Source organism: Lissotriton helveticus, chromosome 7 (assembly GCF_964261635.1).
Source record: "Lissotriton helveticus chromosome 7, aLisHel1.1, whole genome shotgun sequence".
NCBI classification, from domain to species: Eukaryota; Metazoa; Chordata; class Amphibia; order Caudata; family Salamandridae; genus Lissotriton; species Lissotriton helveticus.
The window spans coordinates 1,247,299,101-1,247,326,743 of NC_136068.1; the positions used below are offsets into that span (position 1 = coordinate 1,247,299,101).

The 27,643-nt window shown below is 45.8% G+C and overlaps 1 protein-coding gene across 1 annotated transcript in view; it reads left to right on the forward strand.

Moving 5' to 3' along the window:
- Window positions 1-1,668: 1,668 nt before the first annotated feature.
- The window catches only part of CA10 (carbonic anhydrase 10 (inactive)), a 964,183-nt gene continuing 938,208 nt past the window's right edge, over window positions 1,669-27,643 (forward strand). Inside the window, exon 1 of the mRNA XM_078650807.1 lies at window positions 1,669-2,666. Coding sequence (XP_078506933.1) covers window positions 2,606-2,666 — 61 coding nt within the window. The 5' untranslated portion in view covers window positions 1,669-2,605. The remainder of the gene's footprint in view (window positions 2,667-27,643) is intronic.

A 27,643-nucleotide genomic window follows, 5' to 3' on the forward strand; every position in this document is an offset into this window, starting at 1 on the left:
ACATGCACTGTCAGATGTGTGCACTATCAAAAGACACAAAATTGATTGATGGAATGCAGAACAACTCAAAACATTCACCCCCAGTCAAGAGATCTGGGTTAAATCCATCATTCTTGCGTGCACTATGTCATGGGTTGGGCATAGAGGTAATTCCTACTTTTTGTTGGGCTTTTTTTCAGCAGCGTCATGGGCTGGTGCAGTATTAAATTAGGTTACTGATAACTTCAATCTGAAAAATATTGCCAAAAAGCACCAGATGGAAAAACACCAAGGCATAAAAGCATGTACATCTCGTCAGCTTCCAAAATGGAGTCCTCTACCTCCAAAGTTAGTAATAATGAAAGTCAGACTGAGCTACAGCAGCGAAGATGCTATCAGATCCCCGGCTCCGGCGGCAGGTTAGCCCAGCACCATGTGACTCTGGGCAATAGCTTGCTTAATCTTCCCGACGGCCCCCAGCGCCTAGAGACCCTTACGGGTGATTGTGCGCTTTACAAATGTGGACTTTACTTTTTACTTTATCAATCACTCTTTGATCCTTGAGGATGTTAGGGATTGCCCCTGTACACCCCACCCCTTGCCCCGACTCCCCACCCCTTCCCCCCCACACCCCTCCACCACCCAGCCAAGAACAATCTTCGATTTGCAGCTGAATGGCTGGTCGAGAGGGAGGGAGTGGAGGCTTCCGAAAGTGAACTTATTTTTCGCCCTATTCACTTGACCATCCTTGTTAGCAGGCCGGTCTCCTGTGTCTACAATAGCTCTGTGGTAGTTCTCCAGGTGCTAGCCTGAGGTCACCATGTGTACCCTCTAATAAAACGAGCCGAGGAGTGGCAAGGGCCGGCAGGGGATCAAAGAGCAAGTTAGGGATGAGTAGCAGCTTTCTCCCGTGGCGATAGGAATGGCGTGCATTATTGTACATGTCTATTATTGGTGCAATTTTATAAAGCGCCTGCGCTGCACGAAAGCGTTAGAGAGCTTTACAAATGAAGCAGCGAGTCACATACAAACAACAAGCTACAGTCAGACACTTTACATAAAAACGGTTAAATTGCAGGATGATAAAGTTACGAGTCGACCAAGGAGGATGACGCATCAATGAGCGTGAGTGCGTGCGTAGAGACAGCACAGAGCATAGGAAATTGCTGACGTCCAACACATTCACATTGGTTTGTTTTCTAAAGAACTTTTAACGTTCTCCCTCTTTAATCATTTTTCAGCAGGCCCGCCCGTGAGTCGGAAGGGAGTGGGGGGAGGGTACACGCACAACCCTCCCCCAGAGTCGGTATGATTGAGTGTGAACATTTCTTTATCAGTGTAACTGTAGCGGTCCCATCCCTCGGCTGCCCTCAGTGACTCTCATGGAAAACAAATGTGTTCCATCCATCCTGCTATCCTGTTTCCCGCTGTCAGGCTGTGTGGGGGTGCGTGAAAGCCAGACTTGCAATTTCAATCAGTTTCGTGTGATGTATAATGGACATGCTCTACGTGCTGTCCTTGATGCGCTAGAAAAGATACTGCGAGCAGGTGCTGACCTGTAGCGCCCTCTGTCCTCCATCTGTCGGTACTTAAAACTGCATCCGGCGCGCAGAGCAGGCACCGAACCCCGGCCGCGGCTGTGGTGTTGGGCTGCGGGTGCAACCTTTGATCTCCCGACGAGCTTCACTGGGCGGAAGACTTGCAAAAGCAATACAAATGCGTGCATGCGCAAAAGGAAGTTGACGACCGGGCTCTCCAGCTTGTGTACAGTGCACGGGTGCACCCTTAGGCGAAGTTGGTTCTTCTAAAGGCTGAGCCCCGATGCCGTGGTGGTGGGAGTGTCCAGGAAAAGGCTTTTTTTGTTTACTATGCACTGACAAAAAAACACAAATGCGTTCCTTTAATGATCCGCAGCGTATTGTGACAGTTAATCAGCCTCACCAGTAAAAAAAAAAAATATGCCGGTTGTTTAATGTCAGTGAATTCCTTAACCACCGCCTCAAAACTTGTAAGTAGAGTGCATTTGTGGAACCCGTGGAGGAGAAGCGATGAACTGGGAATCAACTGAATTACTTCTCTCTATCGTTAAAAGGGGCACGATAAGCAAGCAGCGAGCGCCCCTCGATGGCATGACATGGAAATACTCTGGCTGAGTCTGGGAGGAATTACATCAGCAGAAGGCAAAGGGATCGGAAGCTTGCCGGGCGACTGTGCGTTTCCAATTCACCTCGAAATACATCTCTGCTGATTTTATTGCGATTTTGCTTACTGTAGTCCAGGATAACCAAGCATGGCTGTGCCTGAACGCCCAGCTGCGACGGTTGTTGTTTCGAGTCTATGAAGCTCCCAGTGCCCTGTAGTGGAATAATCTGGTGGATAAGTGAGTGGTCTGCGCGCGACTGGAGTGCGCCTTGGCTTTCTGTCTCTATTTGGATGGCGATCCCACTCGTTTATGTTCCTCTTTTGCAAAAAAGGAAATGCGTGTCGCGTGTCTAAAGGAAACTTGGCAAGACTCAATCCGTTTGGAGGAAACCTCCAGCAAGTGAACGGGGGAGATTTCTGGAACGTCTCAAACTGTGGCATTGGCATTCTCGTCGAGTGATGCACTTGGTATGAAAATCAAAGGATGGAAATTGTTTGGGATGTGTTTTTTATTCTTCAAGCCCATTTCTTCTTTTGCATATCAGGTATGAAGCAAACATTTACATGTGTATTTCGTAGGCAGAAACATGCCATGTAACGTTATTTTTTGCACAAGTTATACAAATCCCGCCAGAAATGTGTATTTACCGAATGCAAAAGCGGGACTATGGAATTAAACGGGGAGCGGGCGCAATAACTATCAAAACACTGATTTAACAAACGTAGTTCTAATTTTAACTTTATTGTACGATTTTAATAGTACATGTACAGAACCTATCATTTCTGACATATGCAGGTACATATTTGAAACTCACTTTACATAAACGTTGAATGTTTGTGGACTTGGGTGGGTCGCAAAAATAGGTGATTCCTCTCGTGTGAGCACAGAGTCTTGTAATTTGTGGTGGGACAGTGTTGCTTGCGGGTAGTAGTTTTGTGGTCGCCGGATCTATAGATCCCGTTGTAAACAGTCTGGTAATTTAAACTGACACCCCTGCGTAACCAATTAATGAATAGACGTACCTTGTGTCAAGCGCCAAGGATTAGATCAATTTATTCTGAGGAAAACACGTTCGCTCGTCTACTTCAAAAGCACTGCCTACTTGTTAATTCATCATGTCAGCCATGCTAGAATAATTATGTTGTAGCAGCAACAGTGGGCGGTGGGGAGGTTCGCTGGAACATTTCAAACCGAGCGCGAAGAAGGCGCACTTCGGCGCTCCCTCAGCATCAAAGTGTCTGCTGTGAACTCTAATAAGGCTCGGGCTGCGGTCCCGCGGGGGCTCTTCCCTGCTTGCTCTGCGCGCGCGAGATGCAGTCTCTTAACAGGCGCTCGGCTGATCGATAGCGCGTGGCCATTTACGGAGTCGTGCGGCCCGCCCTCGCGCCGCACTGGTGCCTTCTCCACCTCTACTCTTTACCTGCACCGAGCACTGCGGTGCAGCCTCAGCACTACTTCTAAGGCCCAGCACCCCGTATGTACCTGTAACGTACAGAAAAGCCTTCACCTGGTCCCAGCGTTCACCTCTTCTCCCTGTACCGAGACTTTGCTACATATGCTCTCCTTATACCCAGTGTTGCAGCATGGCCATCCCATAACTCTTCTTCCGTACCTTCCCCGAAAATGACTCCACCGCCTGTACCGAGTGCTGCATCATGGCCTAAACAAGGCACATCCTCTATCTGTACCTACCCTGTACATGACTCCTCTGCCTGTGCCGCGTGCTGCAGCACGGTCTTTACATGACACCTCTTCTATCCGTACCTTCTCTGCCCCCGGCCTGTTCCCAGTAAAATCATCAGGCCCTTTGCGTGATACCTCTTCTATCCGCCACCCCCCCCCCCCCCGTAAATGACTCGTCTGCCTGTACCGAGAGCTGTTGAGTACCCCAGCAGCATCCTTACACTTCGCGTTCTTTACGCAGTGCTGGAGCGTGACATTTATTCTATACCTCTTCTAACTGTACTAGGTAATAGTGTGAGTAGAGTAAGTAAGCTTTATGCGATATAAAAAACATATCATAAAAGCAACACATTACATCAGTAAAAACAATTTATCACACACAGTGCAAAATATCCTACATAATCATCATTAAGAATTAAAAGAGAAACATCTTTAAGAATAACAAGATAGTAGGGGAACACATTACTGGATCAGCAATTTTTTCGCAGTTCTTATACGCCAAGCCCAGTCTAAAAAATTTGCCATACAAGAGGCAAAGAAGGGTCTTGCATCTGTACGCAATATGCGTAAGGCTTCCAGATGTGAACGGGTTCCCAAACTCCTACAAAGAGGCTTCAACCACCTCCGTCTAGGCGCTGCGTAAACGCTGCACTCAAACAGCAAGTGGGCAACAGACTCTACCCTTAGATCACAAAAAGGGCAGTAGGGTACAGTTTGTAAGGGCGGTTTCCAGGTGGAAGTAAACTGGCATAAAGGAAGCACCCCCACCCTAAATTTAAAGTACAATGATCTGTCGCCTGAGCTATGGATAAAATCCAGATAGGGTTCCCTGTAAGGGATCTCCTTAGCTAACAAAAATTGGGCGACAGATTTGCAATGATTTGTGTTACATACTCTCTCGTTGTCCACCCATGACCAATAAACCTTCTTTAATAATTGTTTTGAGGGTGCTGATTTGTTGACCCAAGCATCTCCTAAGCCCAGTTTGTAAAGCAGCCTCTTAACCTCCCTAAGCCAGATGACCTTATGGCAACCCGGAAGGGACAAAATTTCATTTAAGGCTTCTGCATAGCTGCTGAGTTCAGGGACATTCCAGATTCTGGACCATAGTAGAAGGGGGCGTAATTTGGCTTGCTCACATATTGGTCGAGTGCCTGCGTCTAGCAAAAGGGGGATAGTGGGGGTACTGTGGGGTAGGCTCATAAGATCTTTATGAAAGTTGTTCTCAAGGTGAGCCAAGGTGTCAACTCTCTGGATGCCCTGTGCCGCGTGCTGCAGCACGGTCTTTACATGACACCTCTTCTATCCGTACCTTCTCTGCCCCCAGCCTGTTCCCAGTAAAATCATCAGGCCCTTTGCGTGATACCTCTTCTATCCGCCACCCCCCCCCCCCCCGTAAATGACTCGTCTGCCTGTACCGAGAGCTGTTGAGTACCCCAGCAGCATCCTTACACTTCGCGTTCTTTACGCAGTGCTGGAGCGTGACATTTATTCTATACCTCTTCTAACTGTACTAGGTAATAGTGTGAGTATTTATTAACTCCCTCTACCTGTGAGCAGTGCAACGTGGCGTGTAACATGCTCCCCCTTACCTGAGTGCTACAATGCGGCCTTCACAGTGTTTACTTAGTTGACACGGATCCTGCAGCTTGGCTTTTACACCACGCATTCGCTTCCGGTACTGGGGATGCAGCACGTATTTCATTCACGTGTTTTGGCTCCATTGAGTGATGCAACATGGTGTCTACATGATACGTAGCCTGCCTTTACTCAGTACTACAGAAAGGCTTTTACACCTTTATATTACACCTACTATACCGTCACTTAGTGCCAACTCGTGTCTTCCTCGTCACACTTGTTCTGTCAGTACTGCATGCAATACTGTAACTTGTGCGTCGTACCTCCTCCCCCAGTACTGCATGTTATACTGTGGCCTTAACCAGGGCTTGAAATGGGATGAAAACCTGGAGGGTCTCTCAAAGGAGCGTGGCTAATGCAAGTAAGAGCGTGGCTTAAAAACATCCAGGCTAAACATCTGTGCTTAGCATAGTACGCCGTCGCCGCCCGACTGGTATTTTGCTGCTTCTATATAATACACCAAGTGACATTACACCTACAACAAGCCAGGACTATTGGCGTTGTCAATGGTTGTTAGTTGCATAAGATAAATAAGCAACAACTACCGCTTTGTTGCATATAACATTGAAAATGCTTCAGTTCTGACTTAATGAAACATAATGAAACATCATACCTTCTGTACCTGTAATGGCTGCTATTCTGCGGCCTCCACAGCAGACGTCACCTACCAGTACTGCCTACTATACTGTACCCTTCACATCATACGTCACCTACCAGTACTGCATGCTATTCTGCGGCCTCCACAGCAGACGTCACCTACCAGTACTGCATGCTGTACTGTGGCCTTCACATCATACGTTACCTACAAGTACTGCATGCTGTACTGTGGCCTTCACATCATACGTTACCTACCAGTGCTGCATGCTGTACTGTGGCCTTCACATCATACGTTACCTACCAGTACTGCATGCTATTCTGCGGCCTCCACATCATAAGGCACCTACCAGTACTGCATGCTGTACTGTGGCCTTCACATCATACGTCACCTACCAGTGCTGCATGCTGTACTGTGGCCTTCACATCATACGTTACCCACCAGTACTGCATGCTGTACTGTGGCCTTCACATCATACGTTACCCACCAGTGCTGCATGCTGTACTGTGGCCTTCACATCATACGTTACCTACCAGTACTGCATGCTGTACTGTGGCCTTCACATCATACGTTACCTACCAGTACTGCATGCTGTACTGTGGCCTTCACATCATACGTCACCTACCAGTACTGCATGCTGTACTGTGGCCTTCACATCATACGTCACCTACCAGTACTGCATGCTGTACTGTGGCCTTCACATCATACGTTACCTACCAGTACTGCATGCTGTACTGTGCCCTTCACATCATACGTCACCTACCAGTGCTGCATGCTGTACTGTGGCCTTCACATCTTTCCTTCTCTATTTGTAGTGCGTGCTATAATGTAGTCTTCATTTCATGCTTCCTCAACCAGTAGTGCGTGATATTCTCCACATCATACGTCACCTGCTAGTGCTGCATGCCGTACTGCGGCCTCCACATCAAAGGTCGCCTGCCAGTACCGCATGCTACACTGAGCTCTTCACAGTATATCGCCTTCCCCAGCACTGCATGCTATACTGCAGCCGTCTCGTCATACGTTACCTGCCAGCACAGCATGCTATACTCTGTGTGCCACAACACGGTATTTTCAGTATCATCAGTCAAACAAAATGTGTCTGGACGATGCGTGCACACAGTCTAGCCCCTGGCAATGGCTCTGGGTAGCATTCCAAGCTGTTGTTTTACAGCATCACACCACGTCCCACTCGATAGACGCGTCCCTGCCTGCGCTGAGTCCTATCGAGCGGCCTTTTTCATGACAAGGCCTCTTCTGCTTGTTCTGAGTGACACAGCACGCCCTTTCCATGATAGTGCATGTGCCTGCCCTGGGTGTGGGAGCACGGCCTTCGCACAGAGCACTCCCAGATCTCAAGGCGGACGCCCTATGCCTACTCTGACGATTGGATGTGGCAGTAAAGGCCTCTCGTGTGTTAGTCGCGGCCTCCTCCGAAGCTTGAAATGCGTCGGGGTGCCCGGGCTACTTACTTAAGCGCCCCCACAGCGTGTCCGCTGTCGAGCTGCTGGCACCACGCGGAGGCACACAGCGCGGCGCCCCTTGACTCTGTAATTTGCCATGGACTGGGGATAGCATGTTACTTCGACCAGCTGGATGTTCCTCATGCATACCAATTAGTCACTGCAACACCAGGTCTGGCCACACCGCCCCTCGAAATGGTTGTTAAAACATCTGGCACCACACCGAAGCAGCTCCTACATGGCAGCTAGCCAAAAAAGCGCTATATATCGATGGCAGCCACAACTGCAGAAGGCTTCTTCGAGCAGCTAAATATGCCAGAGTGTTCCACGTACTTTTATAGAGCAGCACCACCTTCCTTCACTATACAGACCCCACCAATGGGTGCGAGAGCCGCAGCGTGAATGCCATCTACTGTCCGGGGCGCCAAGGAGTGCCACTGTGGGAATAACTACTAAGAAACTTCCCATACTATGTAAAGACTGCCCCATATCCATGTCGTTGCACTTACCATTTTGCCCAGTCCACTGGCACCAAATGAGGCTTTCATGCGAGCCCAGGGCCCTCCTCTGTACCGAGCAGTACAGAATGGCAGCCCGACTGGGTCAATTTCTGTCACCTCCAAACCTCAGCCTCCGAATATAAACACGTCACGGTGACCACTGTGTGCCAAGAAGCACAGCGCAGCTTGTGTTTACAGCTGAGGGCTGTGAAAAAATCTCTACTCTATATGTGCCATTTCCAAGATGGCTGGACCTGGCCCTTGACAATGGTCCACTGCTGTCGGTTCCACTGCATGAACCGCTCAGAGAGGCCACACAGTGCCTTCTACGTATTATTGATCTCAATGTAACACACACCAAGCAAATGGCAAACACATCGCTTCAAACCAGTGACACTGCCCAATGATCCTCCGAAGTTATTAACATCTTGGGGAAAGATAGCTGTACAGTCTAGCGCCGAGACGCCTACGGGTATTCGTTCGCGCTCAATAAATGTCATAAATAAATAAATAAATAAATAAATAAATAGTGTTTTATTAAACACGAAGGCCACATAGTACCGAGAAATACAGCTATACTGTAGTAAAGAGTCAAACCTTCACTCTCGCAGAACAAAGCCGAGATTCAGCACCACCAGCGCTGGACAGCTCCCAGGCTAACAGACTGCTGCCGGGGCCCATTGGCTAAAATATTAATTCTTTAATTGGAACCACCTTTTCGCGTGTAGTCGACATTTAATTGCATCAGCTCCTTGCCAGTCCTCTCAATAGTAAAACATCTGATGTTCTAACATGCAAGCACGTGCGGGTCAGCGTGCAGAAGTGCATTGCTTTCCCACTTCGGTGTTTCAATGACTCCCCACGCGCCAACCACCCCCTCCCGTGCACACATAAAATCCTAACCCTGAGCAACCACTAATTAAAAATGATCCATCATGTCATATTGATATTAAACACCAGGGCGAGGCGGTTTCAATGGCCGACGCACAATACCGGTTTAAATGCAGGTCTTGTATTTGGTTAAGAACGCCAGCAGAGCCCCGGCGCGGGATTACCGGAGAGTGGCAGATGGCGCTGCACTGCTTGCCCTGACATTTGTCAAATCTCGTCGCCTCACAACAACGTTTATCCCAGACTATCCAGCCCCTTCTCCACTGCAATTTAGACTAACGCACTTTAACATCCAGCAGGGTATATACTGCTTAATCAGTTGAATATCAGACACACAAGAATGCATTAGAGGAAAAAAGCTGCCTTCGGCATGTATTAAGGGTTTATGTACACGACTGCGTTATATGAAGACCCGTGTCATTACATGCCTGGCAACACCCTTTAATGCGTTTAGTAATGTTTGTGCACGTCTGTGTATATACATGTTAAGACTGTATCGACATGGAAGTGGGCATCATTACATTTACAGCTGTATACCTACCTCTCTGCATAGACAATGCCAATAAAATATACTTTATTCCAATAAAATGTTATTGGGAGCAAATATGCCTATGAACATGCCTTCATACATTTTATTACTGGAGTTCTTAAGCTAAAATGCCATGTTCTCGCAATAAATCATCGTTTTTTGTGAAACCACTGCTTAATGCCTCACAGATTCCATTTTACAATACCGTTACAGAGGAAAAAGAACGGGTCCATGTCATGATATTTTGACAGCACTGTTCAGATTCATCGACCTGTGCCCTGGTTAAATAACTCGGTTTATACATTCTACAAATGAAAACGCATCTAGTCATAAACCAGATGTTCCAATCCTCCAGAGGATTAAATATGACGGCGCGTAGGGGCACCAGAGCCCATTGGAGGCTCCCCTGTTGTGATTCACGGCCCCTCCTCAGGGCTGTATGTAAGAATATCAAGAATAAAAATATCGTCCTACAAAAAATATTAAAGCAGAACATCGACTACCACGTATCATAATAATAAGGTGGAGAGTATACATGTACTATTCTTACCTCCACATCATTCACATCTAAATTCCATGAAGGCATATCTTTAAAACACACAACGGGTAACTGTGTGATATGGTTCACTTTTTCTACCAATGGTTTCTAGTAATATAATACCCTGTGAGGCTGAAGGCCGAGTGGTTTGTACATGTCATCATTACACATAGCACAAGTTATGTATTTTTTATATGATATGTTTATTTTCGGGCAGTTAGTTTGAAGATACGGTTTTCTTCAAAGTGCAGCTATCAATGGGAACGAATGTTTACGCATTGTTTAGTTTTTTTAAATACATTTTTAGCAAAACAACTGACAATGGCGGGAGTCAGTGACGTGATGTGGTAGCTGCAGCCTTTACTGCATTATGTCTGCAGCGTTTACTGCATAATTATGGATTTACTTCATGTGCCATAAAATTTGAAACATAATTTGAAGATTTCACCAAAAGGTCAATTCTATTTCGAATGAATAAAAAATAATATTGACAGTGAATGTACCATATAATTTGCATTTTTACCACATAATTTGGTCTTTCGCCCCCAATACATTGTAGTAGAATCAATAAAGTTACAGCCCTGGACTTGCAACTGTAAAATATTTCCCCAATGCCACTGTTGCATGTATATATATATATATATATATATATATATATATATATATATATATATATATATATTACGCTTCAACCTTTCTTCCCTTTACAGAAAAGGCACAGCACTCAAGGAGGATTGTTGTAACCACAAGATTTAATCAGGGAAACTGCACAGACGCGTTTCGGCGTGCTGCCTTCGTCAGTGTGTCAGTTACACAAAACAATCAGCATGTTGATAAAGTTTCACCAAATCATGGACACAGACATAGGACTAACCCCTCAAGCAACACCATGAGCGCCATGTTGGAATATGTTTCATGAGTCTCATTACATATGTAAGATACTCACTACGCCCACTGATGGACTACGTATTCATGGATAGAGGGTCTATTCATTACATATGTCTGAAAATATAGACAAAAAATATATATATGCTCAGTGAGGGTCCTTCCGGGGTCAATCCCGTAGTCAGGTGGCGCATCACCGGCAGGAGCCCCAAGCCGGTACGTAGTATGCAAAGTTAAAAAAAAGTGAAAATGCGAACTCAGATGAGAGATTTCAAATCACCAGGTTTATTCCTTAATACCATTACGCGTTTCGACACTCAGCGGTGTCTTGATCAGACGATAATCACAGTAAACAAAGAACGTGCTTAAATAAACAATAAACATAAATGAGGCACTCTGTTTCTGCCTGCATCTGACATAAGCAATGGTCGCCATCTTGGAATGGATAAAGTTCAATCCGAGCAAATTAAATGTAAAGTACAAATTTGTTGCTCTGTTGTATATACACATGAAAAGCTCATAACTCATTGATCCTGTCATATGGCAAATGTGTAAACGAGGCAAGGTGCTGTCCTAGATATATAATATGGACATCATTCTGCAAAGTGCATTGTTCTTCCCATTTCCTGTCTCATATAAAAGATCGAACATCCTATCTTGGCGCCATGCGAAGGAGACCTTGCTCGCAAGCTTGGGTGCCACGGGGTGAACTACACCAGTTGTGCACTGTAGCCCAATATATTCACGGACTAGTGCCTCTTGTTGAAAAACCCTTGCACGTACATATTAGCGGACTAGTGCCTTAAGATGCCTTCCCCTTTCTTTTTTTTTTTTTTAAATATTTTTATTGAATTTTTTCAATTTTACCCCCTAAACCGAGGGCAAGGAGCACAGAGTAACATAAAATACATTTTACTTTATACATACACAAGGGAAGAATAGATTCATAAATCAAAAAAAAAAATTATATACACAAGGACCGGGTAACCATTAGGAGTGAAAAAAAGTTTTGACATAAATACTTCATAGCTAATAGGTCTTATCTCCTTAATTAATAACATTGTTCAACAATACTTCTCTATATACAATTCAATTATTCAATTCAATTCAATTATCCTAAATCGATTATCCTAAGTATCATCTTTCCATCTAGTTATCGGTTCCCATATTTTCAATCCCAGTATCCTCCCCTTCTTCCCCCTTCTAGCGTAAATTGCCTTTTCCAAATTATATATATTTAAAATCCTCGCCAGCCATTGTTGATATGTCGGTGGGATTGGGTCCAGCCAGGCTGATGCAATACATAACCTTAATACTGCCATAGCCACAAAAATAAAATAACATTCTTCCCCCTGTGTACCATCTGAATTTACACCCAACAAAATTAAGGTGGGGGTTAAATTAACACTTATTCTCAATGCTTTTTGCATATAAGTCTCTACTTCGTTCAAAATTGTACATAATGATGGGCATGTTGCAAAAACATGTACAATATCAGCTTGTAGGCTTCCACATCTTGCACAATTAATACCAGTTGTAGCTCCCCATTGCGCAATTTTTGCCGGAGTGTAATACAGCCGAAACAGTGTCTTATAATGTTGTGCTTGCAATGCTGCAGAACACAGGACAGTCTGCCCCAACTCTAATGACATCTTAAAGCAGTCTATTTCAGCATCTAATTTAGTTGCCCAGCTTTCCCCCCATTTCTCCAAATCCTCTTGTTTTGATTCTATTAATTCATAGTAGAACCTTTTAATACTACAATCAGTTCCTTCCTGTACCAGCTCAAGAATCTTATTTCTCTCAAAACCGGCTGTTCCACCTCTTTTATTTAACAAAAAGCTTCTTATTTGAAGGTACTTAAAAAAGTGCCTTGTTTCTATCCCATATTTTGCTCTAATCTCTGAGAATTGCATAATACCATCAGGTCCCATCATGTCTCCAATTTTAATAATTCCCTTTTGTACCCAAACCTTGAATACTAAATCAGAAAAAATATCATTAGGAAAATTTGAATTATTCTTCATTCTTGTGTATCTGTTATTTTTACCTAATCCGTATCTCTTACTGAAGGCTTTCCAAATATTGTATGCAGTCATAAGTGTCTTGAAACGGGTTCTCTTATAGTATGCTGAATCGGAATGTCTAAGGAGTACATTATTAACATCTTCTCCCAACAAGAGGCCATATATTGCCAGAGTTCCTAGCTCACCATCCCCCTCCATTTCTGCACCACCTATTAGCCCTACCATACCTTGCAGGGCAGCGGCCCAATAATATAATTTCAAGTCTGGTAGTGCCCATCCTCCACGTTGTCTTGGTAGTGCCATAAACCGTAGTGCCCTTCTGGTCTTTCCTTTGGACCATATGAACCTATTAATAATGGCTTCTATCTTTTTAAACCAGTGGTTGTCAAACATCAATGGGATCGTCCTGAATATATATAGAAACTTTGGTAACACTAGCATCTTAATAATGTTTGTTCTACCAACTAATGAGAGATGAAGATTATGCAATCTATCTAAGTCCCTTCCAACCTTAGCTATGATAGGAGCTATATTCAATTCCACCACTTTATCCAGTTCTGAGGTAATTGTAATACCAAGGTATACACCTGTTTGCACAACCCTGTGATCATGGCATACTGCATTATTGTTCTTAATTATTTGTGTTTTACTAGTATTCAAAGAATATCCTGAAACCATTCCAAAATGTTTTGCCTCTATTTCAACCTTTCGGATAGCCTCGGTGGGAGTAGATGTTAAAATCGCCACGTCATCGGCGTAAGCTAGTATTTTACATTCCCCCCTATGCGTGGTCAATGGAGTTATATCCTCATTTCTTTCTATTCTCCGAATCAGAGGATCCAAATACATAGCAAACAGGAGTGGGGAACATGGGCACCCCAGTCTTGTTCCCCTCTTAATTTGAATCTCCCCAGTCAATCCCGAATTTACCCTTACAGCAGCTATCGGGTTTCTATACAGTGTTTTTATTGCTTTAACAAATCCCTCCCCAAATCCCACTCTTTTTAAAACACACCATAGATAGTCCCAGGAAACCCGATCGAAAGCCTTCTCGGCATCTAAAAACATCACCGCCATCGGGTCCCCTGAGACTTCCATGGCATCCAATAAAGTAATAAGTTTCCGAGTATGATGAGTCGTTCCCCGCCCAGGGATAAATCCATGCTGATTAATGGAAACTAGTGGTGTTATCACGTTAGCTAGCCTTACTGCCAATGCTTTAGAATAGACCTTCGTGTCCGCGTTCATAAGTGTAATAGGTCTATAGGAACCAGGTTCCTTAGGTGATTTCCCTTTTTTTAAAATGACCACAATTTCTACGCCTGACCACGAACCTGGAACCGATACCCCTATCTGTGCTTGTTGTAGGGTTTTCACCATGTCCCTACCTAATACTTTCCAGAATACCTTAAAGAACTCTATGGGTATTTGGTCAGGTCCTGCTGCCTTTCCTGATGGTAAACTCATAAGTGCAGCCTCGATCTCCTGAAACTCTAAGGGTGAATCTAGTATTTGTTGTTCTTCCTCCTTTAACATCACTTTTTCAATACTCTCTAAATATAATGCAATTTCCACTGGGTCTTTTCCTTGCTGCTCTTCATATAGTTTCATATAAAACTGTCTAAAAACCTCTTTAATCCCCTGTGCGTCAATTACCTCTTTCCCTAAGCTATCTTTAATCGCCCTTATCTCTCCTAACGCCGTTTTTTGTCTTGCTCGTATTGCCAAAGTTCGTCCCACCCTTTCACTAGCTTCATAGCACTTCTCTCTGTTAGCCACATATATTTTTGCCGCCCTAGTTGCTATGTCTTCCTCTGCCTCCATCCTTATCTTTGCTAATTTAGTAAGTAAAAGCTCTGGCGGGTTACCTGCCATTATACATTCATTTAACTCTTCCTCTGCTAAAAGAAATTGTGTTTTAACAGTTTGAATTCTAAATCGTTCCTGTTTACGTTTATTCGCACTGTATTCGCACTGTAGCTAATAGTCTCACCCCTTATCCCTGCCTTAAGACTATCCCATACAATTCCATCCGGGGCAGTACCTCTATTTATTGTCAAGTACTCCTCAATCCACTGCATCATGTGTTGAATATAGGTTTCATCCTCTAAAAGCGCTCTTTCAAATGTCCATCTTGTAGCTTCCCTGGAGCTCAACATAGCAGTATAGTTTAGAATTAAGGGATTATGGTCTGACAATAAACGTGGCGTCCTCTCAATCTGTGATTTAGATAAACAATTACTTGCTACGAGGAAGTAATCCAATCTCACACTTACCCTATGCGGGGCAGAATAATATGTGAATCCCTTCTCTTGTGGTTTTAGACTATCCCATAGATCTATTAATGCATTATTCCTAGCCATAGAGCGAATTGCTCTATATACTCTTTTCTTCCTACCTTTATACGTTGTATGTGTTCCTACCGTTAATCCTAGCCCCCCAGCACCATTGATATTAAAGTCACCTCCGAGAATAATACAGGGCGCCCATGTAGCCAACTCTATATCCAACTGCTCAAAAATTTCAGGGTCATCCCCTGTGGAACCATAAATTGAGCCTAGAGTGATCCACTCTTCTCCAACCAAACATTCTACCAGCACCCATCTCCCCCAAGCATCCTCTAATTTCTTCCTCGTAGTAATATCCCGTCTCCTTGATAGTATTGCCACCCCCCTATTTCTGGAGCCCTGTCTTGAGAAGGCTAGGATTACAAACCCCAATTGTTCCAATAGGTATATTTCAGATGCCATAATGTGAGTTTCTTGTAAAAGTAAGAAATCAACTCTCATATTTTTTAATAAAAGAGATACCTTATGCCTCTTCTGCCTCTCATTCAATCCACATATATTCCATGTCATTATTCGTACAGCAGCCATTTCAGTTCAAATATTTGTTTCACAAGATATAGCCTCCATGTTTCCTTATAGTTTATTTTCCTTGGTTTTGTTTGCATTTTTATATACATTATTTCCATATTGTGCCCCCTGCCCCAACAAAGTCCCCCCCCCTGTGAGCCCCCCCGACTGTCCCTCCCCCCTACTGGCAAATAGGTCCATAAGACCTATATGTGGCAACTGTGACCCCTCTAGGGTGACGTTCCCTCTCACTCGTCTCCCTTACCCCATTACCTCCCCAGAAATCACACCACTTCCCCCTAGTTCTTTTATCCTTCCCCCATCTCATTATCCCCCCGCTACTCTACCCTCCCTCTACTATTCTTATTTCATTTGTCAGAGACTCTAAAAAAAAATATATATCAATCTCATAATTCCCCTTTTTATTTTTTTTATTTTTTTGTCTAAGTTGAACTCTTTTGCTTTAGGTTTTCTGGTTTCTGTGAGAAATCAGTGTCATTGTATCATCATGTGATCTGTTTTCCTTCAACCAGACCAAGTATTCCTGGGCCTTAATCTCTGAATAAAAAACCTTAAATTGCCCATTCTTGACTACCTTCAGTCTGCTAGGGAACATCAAGTATGCCTCACAACCTAGTTTTTGAAACGGGGTTATTAACTCCCTCATCCTCCATCTCCTTTCAACTGTCGTGTGACAAAAATCGGGTCTAGCAAAAAATTCAACATCTTTATATCTACATTTTGCCTGGGGTTTTGCCTTTGCCATAATTTCTTCCCTTAATAAATAATTCCCAACATGGATAAGTATTGCCCTGGGTTTTGCCAACATTTTATCCTTGCTCTGTACAAACGGGAATCTATGCGCACGCTGTATCTCCTTTTCCAAATCCCAACCTGTTATATCTGGTAGTGCACCTCTGAGCAGTTCAATTACATATGCCCTCACATCTTGCCCCTCCTTTCCCTCTGCAACACCCAGTAAGCGTATGTTATTTCTGCGCTGCCTATTCTCAAAATCCTCGAGTTTCCATAGGAGATCGGACGTAGTTTTTTCCTGTTCTTGTTTAAAGTCTTGCCTTCCCCTTTCTTATGAAAATGCAGGAATTAATGAAATGCCCAGTGGCCATATCTCAAAGCCTCCAATTACATAGAAATTTGATACAAAACACAGTTACTACATATATTCAACAAAACTATTAATACAAAAAAGAAGGTGCCCATTTCTAAATAGAAAAGTCTCTTATTTTAACGGCGTGTAGTGTCAATCCGATGAAAAAAAGGGTAGGGAACCCCTGAGGTTTCTCAGAAAGTGAAGGTGAAGGGTCCCTTCCTTTCCTCCTGTAAATAACCAAATAGGGAGACAAATTCTTTTTTGTATTAATAGTTTTGTTGAATATATGTAGTAACTATGTTTTGTATCGGATTGCTATGTAATTGGAGCCAGGGACCTTGTGCCTTTCTGATATCCCTAGTGGGTGCCCACCCCACCAGGGACCTTGTGCCTTTCTGACATCCCTAGAGGGTGCTCACCCTGCCAGGGACCTTGTGCTGCTGGATATTTCCAACCTCGAGGGTGCCTACCTCTCGTTTTGCCCCGCATCGAAATCACCGCCGCAGCCCGGGCTTAGCCGGAAGTCAGGCAACCTCTTGTCAGGCATGGGCGGGGCTTAATCAGGAAGCAGGAAGCGGCGGAAGCCTACCCCGTGCTCCTGCGTGTGCCCGTGAAGCGGACCGTGAGCACCAAGGCGGTGTTTGCAACCGCGGCCCCCGAGAGCTAGGGAGAGCCCCGCGGTGCAGAGTGAGGGGGAGGAGTGCTGCAGTGACTGGCGGGGCTCCCATATGGAGAGGAGAGACCCGCGTGCAGCTGCCCAGAAAAGACCGGTGAGTGGAGAGGAGCGGATGGGAGCCTACCGCTCCAGGACCGGGTGAAGCAGGTGAGGAGGGGCTCCCATGAGTAGGGAGAGCCCAGCGTGCCACCGCTCCGAAGAGGAGAGAGCTGCCCAGAAGAGCTGGTGAGTAAAGCCAACTGGGAGGAGTTGAGTCAAGGCACCCTGCCGGTGCCTCTCTCCAGAGCAGCCCTACTTTGCAGAGGGCTGCTCAGACACTTTGCCTCATTGTTTACTTGGGCCAAGAGGGGCCCATGCTTTACTGTTTAGGTGGGTAGGGTCGGGACACATTGTCGGTGCCCACCCTCGTGCCCACACCACTGTTGTTGGCCCCATTGTTCCTAGAACCTGAGGGCTCCAACGAAGCCCCAATTGTTTCCAGAGCCTAAAGGGCTCCATCGTTTGGCCTAGATCCTCTACAGAGACCCTTGTGGCTCCTCCTGGGAACATATGTAATTTAGAGCCCATGCTGGCTCTACCCTGTTTAATTTTAGAGCCAGATGGCTCCAACCTTGGGCGCAATTTGTCCTTAGGGCGCACTGAGAGCCCTTACCGCATTTTTCCCTACCTCACAGCTGCCCAGCAAGTAGTGGGCAGCTGCACTGTTTAGGTTCTTCATGTTGAGGGGACATGTTCTTTGGACTCAGGAGTGAGATGCACTCCTTCTCCCTTTCATTTCCCAGCCGCCCAGCAAGTAGTGGGCAGCTGCCATGTTTAGGCCTGTTCTTTTGCGTTATTGCTCTTGGCTGTGTGCACAGCCAGCCCTGACTTTTGGGACAAAGGGCATTTAAGCCCCGGTGGAAGGCCAGTTGGCCTGGGGGACAATTTTCCTGTGTTGTGCCCCCGCCTGGGGCACACTATGTTTATGATGATTTGTGCGTAATGTATTAATGCATCCTACTTTTTACCTCTAAATGTGTTTTTATGATTAGGAGGTTGGTTTGCCTAGTATGGTTTTTACCAGTCAGTTTATGTTTCCCTGCGTGATCTAGGCCTAAGGTGATTAGTATTGCGTAGTGTGTTCCTACCTTTTAACGGTGGTTACTGGTTGTGTTCTACAATTACTATTTTGTGCTACCGTTATTCTATGTGCTACATCTACTATTTCTACTAAGTGATGATTCTGACAGTGGCCCATGTGGCCCTGTCATGTGTAAATAATCCCCTGTAAATACTGCCAGTGCCAGTTGGCACAGTGCATCTGTGTGATTATGATCTACTGTGTTGATGGTAGTACAAAGGCTATTTTTATATATAACCTTGTGTGGAGTTCCTTTTTATGGTGTGCCTAGTGTGTTGCTGCTGTGTGAGTGTGTTGCGCAAACGCTTTACACATTGCCTCCGGGATAAGCCTTACTGCTCGTGCCATGCTACCAAGGGGGTGAGCAGGGGTTATCTTGGCATGTAACTCCCTTGCCCTGACTAGAGTGGTGGTCTCTGCCTGGCTTAGGCGCAAGCCCTAGCCAATCAGAGATCCCATTTCTAACAGTACCTTAAAATTCAACTTTACCATTAAAGAGGGTATTCAAGTACAAATTTCTTATACACCAAACATGAAACATCTACCTGTTCCCAATCAAATGTTAGCACAAACTAAATGTAACAAGGCAACCCAATGTCTGCCTAGGGGAGAGGTAGGCCTCACAGTAGTGAAAAACACATTTAGATGTTTTTCACAACCAGGACATATAACACTTAAAAGTACATACCCAACTTTTTACTCACAATGCACCCTGCCCTATAGGCTTCATAGGCCTTAACTTAGCAGTAACTTGTATGCAATAAACGGGGAGTTTAAGTCTTGGCCGGGGGGGGTTATATTGACAAGTCGAATTGGAAGTTTAAAACCAGATTCAGGCTGCAATTTGAGGCATGGGACATTTGTCAGGGGCTACTTAGATGGGTGGCACAGTAAGTAAGCGCTACAGGCCCACTAGGAGCATTTATTTTGAGTTGCAGGTTATGGGTATAAGGTGTGCCACTTTACTAAGGACTTGTAAACACGTTAAATATGGGAATCAAGTGTAAGCCAATGATACCATGTTTTAGGGAGTGAGAACAAGTACTTTAGCACTGGGTAGCAGTGGCAGAGTGTACACAGTCCTAAGGAAATAAAAACAAATTCAGCAAAAATAAGAGGGGTGAAGGCAAAAAGTTTGAGGATGGCCCTGCAGAGAGGGACAATTTCAGCAGCTGATACCAGGCCATCTTTGTTTATTAGCAGTGTGTTATTTAAAAATGAGGTTGCTGTCCAAGGAGAACCCACATGATTTGGCATTCAGTGAAAGTTGGGATTCAAAGCTGTAAAAGTTCATGCCATTGAGCCTGGTTTGTACTGTGTCTTGTTTATTTTTCTTGGCAAATAACAGGAACTCTGTCTTGTTTGGTTGAACTTCAGGTAGGCACTGGCTACCAGGTCTGGATGATGTGCAAGCAGAGTTTGAGGCATTGTATATCTGAAGCAGTGGAGACTTTTAAGTAGAGTTATATATCATCAGCAGATTAGTGAATCTTGATGCTGTTATATGTGAATAGCGGACCAAGAGGCTCTATGTATAGATTGAAGATGACAGAAGAAAGTATGGAGCCCTAGTGACTCCACAAGTGATAGGCATCATTTGTGACCTGGAAGTGACCTTGTAAGCATACTGGTGTCCATTGGAAAGGTAGGAGGACATCCAGGGAAGGACATTGCTGGTGAATCCCATTTGAAACTCCATGGTGAGCATGGGGGTGAGATGGTTGACTCTTTTGAAGGCAGCTGTGAGGTTCAGCAATATCAGAAGGTGGAGGTCATCTTCTCTTTGGTCAAGAGGGTTTCAACTACAATGTGTATTGTCGCAGTCTTCTCTCTACCCTGTGGTCTGAAGCAGATTGGTATGGGTGTAAGGAAAAGGGGTACCCCTGAAACAGTTTCCTAAATCAGGGCGAATAAACAATATCTGAAAATAAACATTTAGGAAACAATTAAAAATGTGGACCTATACTGTGTAATAACCATATGTGACCAGAACACTGATTATTTCTCCAAAATATCATCTTTTATTATTATAAATATTCTGTTATATTTTTTTTATTTTTTTTTATTTTTTAGTAGAACATGTTTAAATTTTATAGAGCATCATAATTCATAAACAATTAGATACATTCAAGATGTAATATGAAGACTACAACCAAATAGGTAACATGTTGTGAAATTAATACAGATATTAAAGAATATGGATATGGTGTGCAAAATCAAAATCAGATTAACCAATTCATATTTTTAACAAAATATCCAAAAGAACAAGTGATTAACAGTATTTAAATCAGGTAAACCAATTCATATTTTTAACAAAATGTCCAGAAAAACAAGTGGCTAACAATTTTTGAGTCTACACGCGTTTCGGCGGGACGCCTTCTTCAGGTAGCCATGAATCTAATAAAAATATAAGTTTTAGTCTAAAATAGCACATGTATGTATTGACAATCTGGGCACATAATAAAGGTCCTACTATAATTTAATGTCTAAAACTAGATCTAAATTCATTACATATAAAAACAAGTCACAGTGAAGATAAAGACAAAATAAAAGAGGAAGAAGGATATACAGTGCCCGAAATATCCAAATAAATAGTGATAGATATAGGGAAATTCTTGGTGACACAGATTTGGAGAAAAAAGTATTATTACCCATGCAGAACAACATCTCCCTGTAGTGTAATTTACTGAGCCAAATATTGATGAGGTTTCCATAACCTTGAACGAATGATCAAAGTGAGGAAAAGGTGGGGGAAAAAACGTATTATCTCTTGAATTGCAGAACAATGTCATATATTCACCCCAGTACAGAGATCTGGGACTAAATCCATCGTTCTGCATTCTGTCCATGCCACTGGAGTCAAGCTACCCTGGCTGATGAGGGCTGAAAGTCCGAAACCGGCCCTAGTATGCTTGTTTCCAGTCCAGGGAGGACCTGACCTGGCAGTTCAGGCTGGACTGTTCCCATTGGGCGCAGGGTCAAGACTGATTTTCATATGGCTGGGTCCAAATTGGAATGGCATGGTGAGCAAAACAACGATGGATTTAGGCCCAGATCTCTGTACTGGGGTGAATGTATGAAATTGTTCTACATCCTGTCCATCAATTGTTCTTTTTGTATTTGTCACCCCAAGTGGGACGGGTATGCTCAGATGTGAGTCCTGTGCTCTCCATGCCACTGGAGTCAAGCTATCCTGGCTGCTTAGGGTTTAAAGCCAGAAACCAGTCCTAGGATGCTTGTTTCCAGTTCAGGGAGGACCTGGCCTTGCAGTTCGGGCTGGACTGTACCCATTGGGTGCAGGGTCAAGACTGATTTGCATATGGCTGGGTCCAAACTGGAATGGCATGGTGAGCAAAAAACGATGAATTTAGGCCCAGATCTCTGTAATGTGGTGAATGTATGACATTGTTCTGCATTCTGTCCATCAATTGTTCTTTTTGAATTTGTCACCCCGAGTGGGACGGGTATGCTCAGACATTAGTCCTCAGCTCTCCATGCCACTGGAGTCAAGCTATCCTGGCTGATGAGGGCCTAAAGCCAGAAACCAGTCCTAGATGCTTGTTTCCAGTCCAGGGAGGACCTGGCATGGCAGTTCGGGCTGGATTTTTCCCATTTAGCGCAGGGTCAAGACTGATTTGCATATGGCTGGGTCCAATCTGGAATGGCATGGTGAGCAAAAAAACAATGGATTTAGGCCCAGATATCTGTACTGGGGTGAATGTATGACATTGTTTTGCATTCTGTCCATCAATTGTTCTTTTTGCATTTGTCACCCCGAGTGGGACGGGTATGCTCAAACGCTAGTCCCGTGCTCTGCACGCCAGTGTAGTCAAGCTATCCTGGCTGGTGAGGGCTGAAATCCCGAGACCGGTCCTAGGATGCTTGTATCCAGTCCAGGGAAGACCTGGCTTGGCAGTCCAAGCTGGACTGTTGCCATTGGGCACAGAATTAAGACTGATTTGCATATGGCTGGTTTTAGAAATGGGATTTCTGGTTGGCTAAGGCTTACGCCAAAGCCAGGCAGAAACCACCATTCCTATGTCAGGGTAAGGGAGTTACACGCCAAGATAACCCCTGCTCACCCTCTAGGTAACGTGACGCGAGCAGCAAGGCTAATCCCGGAGGCTATGTAGGTTAAGTGTTTGCGCGCGCACCCCAGCAATAACACCCAAGGCCCACCCCAAAGGACACTCCACACAAGGTTATGTATAAAAATAGCCTTTGTATTACACCAAAACACATTAGATAAAAACACACACTTTACAATGTGCCAACAGGCACGGGCAGAATTTACAAGGGATATATACAAGACAGGGCCACCTGGACCACTGTCAGGAATAAGCACTTTTAGGGTTAGAGTACTTGTTGGAAATAGCACTTTTAGAACATAGAATGTAAAATTACTGTAGCACAAAATAGGACATAGAGCACACAACCAGTAACGACTGGTACCAGGTAAGTACCCCTACACAACCCTAACCACCTTAGGAGAATATTACGCAGGGAACCAGGACCTCACTAGCAACACCTGTACTAGGAGAAAAACAACCACCTAAGTATCACCATACATTTAGGGGTATAGACATAGGAATATTTTACACATGATGCATCCTAACATTCAGAGGTGTAGGGAAGGAAAACACATGATGCATAAACAAACACATTCAGAGGTGCAGCACAGAATAATTTGCAGAAATCACATAGGCTAACCATGTAGAACTGTCCCCCCCAGGCCAACTGGCCTCTCAGGGGCTAGGACGCCCCGTGTCCCAAATGTCAGGGCAGGCTGCAGCCAGCCAAAGAACAAGCCTAAACGTGGCAGCTGCCCACTAAGTGCTGGACAGCTGTAGTAGGGAGCCTGGCACCAGCGTGCCTCCTGGCTCTCTGCGGGGCTCCTAAACAATCAATCACTGGGGCCAAGAACCACCAGTGAGCCTCGCTGGGCTTGAGAACAACTGTGGGGCAAAGTGGGAACCTCGGGCCCTAAACACATACAATGTCCCCCTGAGCCTCTCAGGCTCTGAATAGAAATATGCCCCTGAAGTGATGGAGCCTCGTGGGCTCTAGAAATACGTCTGGGAACTGGGGGAGCGGTCTGCTGCCAGCTGGGGCCGCTCTACCACCCTCAATGTCCCCAAGAGCCTCGCAGGCTCTAAAGACAAATGCGGCGTCGTTGGCGCCCCCCCTCTGGGGCTCGAGATCACGGAAATGGCCCCGGAGCCCTCGTGGGCTCTAAACAAGAATGCTGGCTTCGTTGGAGTCCCGCTTGGGGGACTAAAAAATAAATGCCCCCCTGAACCTCGCCGGCTCTAAATGCACGCAAATGCCCCGGGGCCCTCATGGGCTCGAATTACTAAAACTGCGCCCGAGCCTCGCAGGCTCTAAAGAAACGAGAGGCCCCCTTGGAGCCTAGCCCGGCTCTCAAACAAATATGCAGCTGAGCCGCTCGTGGGCTTTTCACCCACAGAATGCCCGAACAGTTGGAGTCCCGCTCGGGGGACTCTGGATTCAAAAATGCCCAAGAACCTCTCACGGGGCTGAGGAGGGACCCGCGGGGATGCCCGCTCTCACCGGTAGTAGGCGGCATCTCCCCTCGGCGGCGTCTCCTCTCGGCTCCTGGGCTGCGGGGCTCTCCCTCCTTTCACGGGAGTCCCGATGGGGGGAGAAACACCGGCTTCTTCCTTGTGGCGGCGTGGGGCTGTCTTGCAACACTGGAGCTCCCCCTCCGCTCTCAGCCGCCCTGCTCCTCTTCTCGTGCTGCGGGGGCGGGACTTCCGGGTCGCAACTTCGGCTTCCGGGTCGTCGCTGGCAGCGCGGCGGCCCGGCGGGGAGCACACAGCAGCTGGTGGCACAATCCGGGGCAAGTGCCGGGTGGGCACCTGCTCCGTTTAAATAAATAATGAATCGAGGTGGGCACTCGATATTAATGGAAATCGGCAATTAAAACGGGTCAAATGCCGGGTGGGCACCGGCTGAGAACAAGTGAAGCGCTCTCAAGCGCTAGGGACAAAATAAAGCGCTCCCAGGCGCTATAAGTAAAATACAGTGCTCCCTGGCGCTGTAAGCAAGGTAGAGCTCCAGCAAAGCTTTTGAGGCAGGCGGGGGGCAAGGCTGGGCCCAGAGCCAGCTCACTGGTCCCTCCTGGCAGGAAGGCAGTCCCCAGTGGCGGTCCTCCTGGCGCCCAGGAGCAGCAGCCCCCCTCAGCAAAAGGATCCTGGAAGAGAACAAATTGCAAGGGGACAATGCCCCTTTTTATACATCAAATCCCTTTGTCTCAGGGTGCAGGGTGGGGGAGAAACCAGTCGCAGCTGGTTTTGGAGTACTTTGTTTTCCCCAGCCACCCTTTCCATTCACCAGGTAGGTTAGGGTCATCAGTCGCACCACAGGGGGCGGAGCCAGCATTGTGTGGGGAAAGCCCAGCCCTATTCAGGACCGAGGTGCACCCCTCCCTCACATCAGCATGCTAATATCTCCATTCACCACCGGGCAGACCCATCCAGAATCCTGGAGCCAGGCTCACCAGCCAGCTCCAGCCAATGACGTGCCAGCACACTCACTGCACACGCACACCCATGTCTAGAAATGGCAGTTCCACACTAGAAGCATACACGCCACATACATCATTGCGCAGTATTCAATCACACGAGTCCGCACATACCAGACTCGAGCCTGCACACCCCACGCATCAGGAACTACCAGGGACACATACATTCCCCATGCATTCCTATGGGAGGGCAGGCCTATCTCACCACATGCACTCAGAGTGCGCACGCACTTTCCACTGGGACACAGTGAAAGTGCGCAGAAACCAAAAATCACCATCACCAGGTCACCATTAAAAGCAAAAAGTTTAGGGGTGAACCTGCCAGAAGGGCCAAGTCCAACAGCTGGGTCCAAACTGGAATGGCATGGTGAGCAAAAACACGATGGATTTAGGCTCAGATCTCTGTACTGGGGTAAATGTATGACATTGTTCTGCATTCTGTCCACCAATTGTTCTTTTTGCATTTGTCACCCTGAGTGGGACGGGTATGCTCAGAGGTGAGTCCCGTGCTCTCCATGCCATGCTATCCCGGCTGATGAGGGCTGAAAACCCAAAACCGGTCTTATGATGCTTGTTTCCAGTCCAGGGAGGACCTGGCCTGGCAGTTTGGGCTGGACTGTTCCCATTGGTCACAGGGTCAAAGCTGATTTGCATAGGCTGGAACTGGAATGGCAAGGTGAGCAAAAAAACGATGGATTTAGGCCCAGATCTCTGTACTGGGGTGAATGTATGACATTGTTATGAATTCTGTCCATCAATGGCTCTTTTTGTACTAGCTTTCCAAATAGTCTGATTCTTTTAAACCAGCCTGCTGCGCGGACCCGGTTGCTGAACGATTAGCAGCCTGTGTTTTCGCTGAACCTCTTTTAAGTACCTCAGTTTTAAATCTTTTAACTTGTTTTGTGCAATTTCCTTGGTTTTTAACTCTGCACTGCTATAGACTGCACTTGGGGTAGGGAGTATGTTCTTAGGAATAGAAAATGTGTAAAATTGAATTTGAATCTTGAAGTTGCACTATTATGATCTTAGGTAAAACCAGTATGGCAATACTCACTTTTCCAGTCCACTTCTTCTGACCTGGTTGTGGGAGACAGGTGGGGGTCTCGAGTGCTCGGTGCACGGCCGCCATCTTTTCTCCAGGGACAGCTAGAGTGGCCATCTTTGGTAGTGCGTGCTCTAGCTATCCAAATAGGCTGATCCATTTAAACCTGGCCGCTGGGCGGATGCGCGCAGCGGGCTCGCCCAAGGCAAGCCCTTCTGCACCCGTCTGCATCCTGGAAGCGACCAACGTCAGCCATTATGCCCATTTGAGAAAAATTGGTAAGCACCTCCATACCTACAACTCCTCACAACTTCATTCCCTCAATATCATCTCCAGCTGCACACCGCTGAGCTTGCACACCCTAGGTCCCTCTGGAAACCTATGCACCTCCTGCAGTTTTATCTTGATGAATAGTAAATCTGCCCCCGATACTACTCTGAGGAGGTTCATTCATTCAAGGTGGCCTAAAGCATGCTATTGATATATATGACCTCCTTGGTGAGTAAGACTTCGATGCCATGTTTGATACAGAGCCCTGACTCACGGACTCCTCGGGTCCTGAGATTTGGACAGCTGTTCCCGAGGGTTATAAAATTGTATGGAAGGATAGAAATGGGGGCAGAGGTGGTGGGATAGCCATTATTTTTAAGGATTGCTATACCCTGACCCAGCTGCCCTAGGTGAACTTGGAGATGGCAGAGATACTGGGATTTACCATTTCTTTTTCTCCCAAGCAATCAATATCCAGGGGCCTTATATACAGAACCCCGGGCACGTCTGCAGGATTTGTTTCTCCTCTTTGTGAAATGGTATCCCCTTTGACCCTGAGGTATGGACGTTGCGTTCTGCTGGGGAACTTCAATCTACAAAGTGACTGTGATCCGCTAAAGGAAAGCCATGAACTTATGGAGAGCTTCAGGGCCATGAGCCTTTTGCCTACTTCTACGGCCCGAGTCAAATGGCCGGGGATAAACTAGACCAAATCTTTATGTCAATTCCCCTCAATTTTGATCCTGCCACTCCTTTGGTCTGGTCTGACCATTTTTTGCTTAGGTTCAGATGGTCAAAACTGAGTAATGTCCCTCTCAAAGAGAGCAACTTTCCGCGTACGGTTAGGGCCCTCAGCAAAATTAAATCGGACGTATTGAGTAACAAACTTTAAGCCACAAGTCCCTCTCTGACTGGCATGAGTAACCTAGATGTGGGCCTGGTTGAGGACTGGATTGAGTCCTCCTGTCAATCTCTGGCTCCGGAAAGTGGCACCAAACAGGTTTAGTCAAAAGTGCCTAGCCCTTGGTTCACCCTGTCCTTAAAAAAATCTAAATTAGCCTGTAAACGTAAAGAGAGGATATGGAGGACAAATTACTGTCCAGCAGCCAAAGCAGACTATAAAGCAGACCTAGGGGATTATTATGAAGAAATTA